The sequence below is a fragment of the Montipora foliosa genome, chromosome 7 (assembly GCF_036669935.1).
Source record: "Montipora foliosa isolate CH-2021 chromosome 7, ASM3666993v2, whole genome shotgun sequence".
NCBI classification, from domain to species: Eukaryota; Metazoa; Cnidaria; class Anthozoa; order Scleractinia; family Acroporidae; genus Montipora; species Montipora foliosa.
The window spans coordinates 21,084,235-21,089,860 of record NC_090875.1 but is presented as its reverse complement, the minus strand read 5'-3'; the positions used below and the strand labels follow the sequence as shown (position 1 = coordinate 21,089,860).

The 5,626-nt window shown below is 41.6% G+C and overlaps 1 protein-coding gene across 1 annotated transcript in view; it reads right to left on the bottom strand.

Annotated features, from left to right (window-relative positions):
* Window positions 1–1,178, bottom strand: part of LOC138010021 (homeobox protein Hox-D11a-like) — a 2,666-nt gene extending 1,488 nt beyond the window's left edge. The window contains exons 1-2 of the mRNA XM_068856989.1: window positions 995–1,178; window positions 62–375 (exon numbers count right to left, since the gene is read on the bottom strand). Of these exons, the coding sequence (XP_068713090.1) occupies window positions 62–375; window positions 995–1,178 (498 nt within the window). The remainder of the gene's footprint in view (window positions 1–61; window positions 376–994) is intronic.
* Window positions 1,179–5,626: the final 4,448 nt, after the last annotated feature.

The following is a 5,626-nucleotide window of genomic DNA, read 5'->3' as shown; positions in this document are numbered from 1 at the left end:
ATTAAAACCCAATTGACTCTTTCTCAAAAAGAAGAGTCGTAAAGAGTCGTAAAGAACTCACCATCACGTTTTTGTCCGTGATCCCGATTCTCTTCGCCAGCATCTTTTCATCGCTCAGCGTCAAGTATTGTCGCTGACTAAACACTTGTTCCAGCTGCATCACCTCACCGCGTGAGAAGGTCGTGCGCTGTCGTTTCTTCCTCGGTGCCTGCTCGGTGTCATTCGGCATTCGATAGGTTTCGCTGTCACAAACGCTTCCGGAGCTCGAGATGTCGGGGTGAGGAGTTAACTCTGGACTGGTTGTTCTGTGGCTAGTAGGAGGACTTGAGCAGTCGGAGTAAGGCGACAGTGGTAAGCTGGTGGTGCTGTGGCATCCTGTGAGAAAAAGAAGCGAAGGTTAAAACTGATTCTTAGTTGAGTTTTCAATTGAGTATTGATGAACTAGAATCATGGTTTACTTGAGCCAATTACAACAAACACAAACTATCAAATTTGCCGATCATATTCAGGTTGCCAGATTCAAGTGCGAGAAAGTCAGTGCGAACAAGTGAACGATTTTCAGCACATGTCGTCGTAATGCAAAATCTCACAAATTCCTAAACCTTCAGTCAATATTAAATGGCAAAACACCGTTTACGAGGATCAATTCCAACTAATCTAATTTCAATAAGGTTATTCTGGAAATGGCAGAGCTATTTGCGAGTTTATGAAATGCAAAGAGTAATGTAGCAGCACTGCATTGTAGGACTGGAATTCGTGCAGAGAATCTCATTCAAATTTTTGGGGCCTTAGGCACTTTAAAGACGGGGTTATATCCGAGGTTCCTTACACTTCAGCGCCTTTTTTCTGCTATCAAGAAAGGGAATCTCAGTGCAATATAACGGAGATCATCTCTTTAGTGGTCAGCTTATTTACAGATGTCTGCTCAATCTGGTTTCTCAATAAACAAACGAGCTACAGAGAAGAGTTACATAACAAAATAATTGAAACTCACCAGAACTTGAGAAAGCGTCTGCTGTGACATCATTTGCTAGGCCCAGGATACTTCGGATGGAAAAGTCAGTAAACTGCTTTCTAGAGACTGCGTCACGACCACGAGACTTTTTCGCATGCGCAGAACGCACAAGGCACTCCACAAGAGAAACCATCGATTCACCGGTATATTGACTGCAATCCATTTTGGTCAACTGAAAACCTTGACACTGTCACTGCTTTAAGCAAACTGATTGAACAACGCACGAACGCAGACCTTTATATATTCATACACTCAAAATTACCGAACAACAAAGAGGGCCGTCTAGCAAACCAAAAGCCTCTCTCGTTAGCAGTTAGATTTCCGACAACAAATTTAACATTAAGTCATTTTTCTTTTACCACGCGAGCCGCTATTGTGGCGGCGGTCGAAGAAACTAAAACGCCGCCTTCCCTAGCTGCGCGCTTAACACGTAAATTTGAAAGGGATGAGTTGTCGGTGCCTTTAGTTATTATAAAAAGAAACCTCACGTTTGACCTCACCAGGTAATCGTATTCGTACAGAGTGATTTCCTTAACTGGTCACTGCAACCTTTAAGTTTATCACTGCAAAGCTTTTCGCTGTCGTATTCACTTGATTTCATCTGTGAAAATAACTTTACCGCAAGTTTCTTTACTATAGATTGCCTTGTTGCATTCGGTATTTTGTTTTCAAGCGTAAAATATGCCGCCCGGATAAATCTGATTGCTGTTCTGAACGGATCAGTGAAATATCTTCAGACGAAAATGATGGACAATGTGGCGACCATATTTGCTGGACTCGAAAACACGAACAACTGCCTGTGTAAACAAGCTATGCACCACCTCATATAAACTGTTGTTCTTCGGCCATCCAAGCTTAATTATCCTGATAAAACACAAATTTGCGGTGATAAACGTTGTGAAGTTTATAAAAATGCGTTGCTTCACAATGTTTATCACCGGGATTTGTGTTTTACTTCTAATTATGCACCACCCTTTTAAAAAAAGAAGAAAGGCTCTTTCGCAAATGACATTCGAGTAGAGCCCAAAACGTTTTCGGTACTTTTGCGCAAAGCGCCGAAAGCCAACACCAATGTACGCATGTCACAGTTGTGCTCACGATGATTGAAGTCGGCTTCGAGAATGACGATGTCCGGCTGTTTCCGAAATACGCACCGTCTTAGCGGTAGCCTTCTGAGACTGCGCAAAAGCCGAAAATCCATGGTAGCACGTAGGTAGCAACGGCTCCCAGCTCCGGAGCTTAATTACTGAGAGAATTGCGGTCTAGTGACAAGAAAAGGGATTTTAAAAAATAACATTATATACTAAAGCGAAATAACTACGTCGGCTGCAGCAAACATCCCTCGTAATTAGTAGAAAGAACGTCAATTTTATTCAACCATCTTTGTTGTAGTACTTTTTGTCATCGGATGCTGTTGATCAGCGAAAGTTCTTAATCCACCAGCCATCACATGCATTTACAGTAGAGGCTGTCCGTATCAATTAGCACTTCACATTACATTCTAATCAGTTAAGTCCGTATCAAGAAAAGCTGATCAAATTCAAAGACGATAGCTTTTGTTTGGCGTTGCAAATATTGCCTTAAAAAATAAGTTTTCACCTAAATAAAGATTCATTAATTCACGAGGAAAATTCAAAGTCACCGCTAATTATCACAGCAGCGGGAAATTTGAATATTCAGAGAGAACGTGCTCATGTCAAACTCAACTCGGGGGAGAGGGTTGGGGTTACATTTTGTTTGAGGTGACTGGATAGTCAGGGAGGGACGGTCAACACAAGGAATGCCGTGGGATAAGTTGCCACGAACTGACCAGAAAACAAGACGAAACTCAACCAGGGAGGACTTTCGTCCCGAGATGAATCCCACTTTTTCCGCAGAAATCTCAGCGAAACTTCTATGAATTCCGCTTGTATGTTCGGTAAAGTAGTCTAGTTTGAGTTCGCATGATATCAAAAGGGGGTATTACTTTTTGCAGATGGACAAAGCAATAGATTGCTTTTTTGTCACTTCCTTGCAAAACTGAGTTTTGGTCAAGTTTCAAGTGATCTCAGTTTGTGCGCACTTCGATCTACCCAGCGAGCAGAGTCTCTTTCGATCTTCCTAGATAATTCGGGAAGAGGAAAGTAGACTCTGCTCGCAGCCTCCACATTTCGCATTGAGCATGCGTCAAAAATTTAAATGTATTCGGTGTCAGTCATGCGTGACCTGTAGCCACAAAAGCACTAAACGAAAACAAACAGTCGGGATATTTTCCAACAACTCTGGCAAACACACAACAATCAAGGAATCATTTCATTGGAAACTCAAGATAGTCCATACTCTTAAAATGCCATTTCATTTTTTTACTGAAAAATTTATAGGTTTCTGTCACACAAGTTTCTGTAACCGACACACATACGAAAAACTCATGGGAATTCTAACAGTTAAAATTGCCACGCTGTCGTAAATTTCAAAATATTGATGACGCGTGGCGATTGATCATGCGCAAAAATTAAAAAAACAGGTTTGACAAGTCGAAACTGGACTGAGTCATCCAATTCTTTGGATGAGCGGCAAATCAAAGAATGTGGAGGCGGCGAGCAGAGTCTACTTTCCTCTTCCCGACTTATCTAGGAAGATCGAAAGAGACTCTGCTCGCAGGGTAACTTCGATCATTATTCGTTCTCAAAAATACGGTGGGTAATTGCTGTTAGGATATTACCTTTGGTTATAAAAATATCTTTCAAAATGTTTTGAATAGGCTTAAGGACGATTGTTTTTTTGTCTCATTTATTAAAAACACTTGCTATTCTATTAAAAGTTATCGCTTCGTTCAAGGTTACTCATGACTGAATACAAAATGATTAATCATAACTGACTCGAAATCACCCAAGTGCAACAGCAGTCGTGTTGTCGAAATTTAAGAAGAAGCTCGATCGTGATCAAAAGTTGCGCAATGACACAGCTTCAGCCTCCTCTAATCAAGGTTTACGTTTCTGCAATAAGACCTCTGCGGGAAAAGAATTGGGCTCGTGACAATTCAATGTTCAGCCTTGGTATTTTGCTATAACTGTTGACAACCGAGGAATCGATAATGGCTCAATTCGTGTGGAATCTGGGAAAAAAACCACACAGGAAGGAAGCAACCCACAACGGCAATAAGGTTTGCCTTTTTAATTGAGAATTTTTTCGATAAATTATCTTCTCAGGTCTTTTATTGGGATTCCAATACAAATCCTTTGTTTTTGTTGGCTTTCCCTCACACGGAGCTTGGGGAGCCTGTGGCTCGCACCGCGCGCAGTTGCGGGGGCACATTGATAAAATGGCGGATTTTTATTGACTCCAAGCTGAATCCAGCAAGGAATGGCTATTTTCTCCTGAACGAGTTCGGTGACCCCATTTTTTATTTCAAATATTTCCTGAGAACGATGTCTTCCTGGAGTAGTAAAAAAATAACAAAAAACCTATGGCCAGTTATTTGGCAATTTCATAAAATTGTACGGAAGGAGCCATTACGGGTCGAAAGGCCCACGCTCAAGATCAATTTATTTTGGAGTGTAAAGTTCTCACAAAGGCATTAATTAAAATCAGTAGATTCTTTTTACGTGCGTATGTGAATTAACCATCACCGTTTTCGTCAGCGTCGTACCATGGAAACGAGCACGGTGAGCCCCCCCTTCCCCCCGACATGTTACGACAGTGTGAGAAGTTTTATCAGAAATCTATGAGGGAATCATCTTCGATGGCTCACAACTGCGATAACCGTTCTTGTTCAGTCCAATTACAGCCATAAGTTCAAAATATCGCGAAACTCTTTTATTTGCAAGGTTAGGTGTGATCTTGATGTAACACCAAATTCACAGGACTACCCAACAAAGAAATCTATGGCTTTAGTTAGGAGAACGAACGTATCGATCTTGGGACTTGTCCCAAATGTGCCTATCAGATTGAACTAGCATAGGGCGTCACATATGCAAGCAAGTTGATGCACTGCACGCCGTTTTCTAAGAGTCCCCTTATCTACACCTCGCGTTAATTTTCTGGGCTTCGCACGGCGGTTCTGAAACTAGTAATAATTTGAATTTTCTGTCGTAGATTCAATACTGCACCTCCTAATTCATTTCCTGGGGAGTTACACTAGTTCTTAGAAGTTAGACAAGCCGACATAACGACGAAAAAGATTAATAAACCTGAACTTGCAATTTTAAATGACGTTTTCGTTACCGTCGCGTCACAGATCTTAAAGTCCCTTTTATGTAAGCCAAAACGCAGTTTGGCAGTTGGCGCTTGAAGATGAATTCCGCAGGATTATGAAAATCACAGTAAGTGAGTGACTCACAACTGCCATAACCGTTCTTGTTTAGTGTAATTACAGCCATAGTTCAAAAAATATCCCGAAACTTTTCTATTTGCAAGGCTTGTTACGATGTGTCGGTCTCGAATCTTCTTCTTCATCCATCACATGCACACAGTAGCGATTGAGTTCCGTTTCCATATATAGATACAAACGCTACTTAGGACAACACGCACTTGCACTTAGTACTTCGCTTGGGCCGAGCCGATTTGTCGTCAAACTCCCCCTTGTAGCTCAGTCGGTAGAGCAACGGTGATCTAATCTGGAGGTCGTGGGTT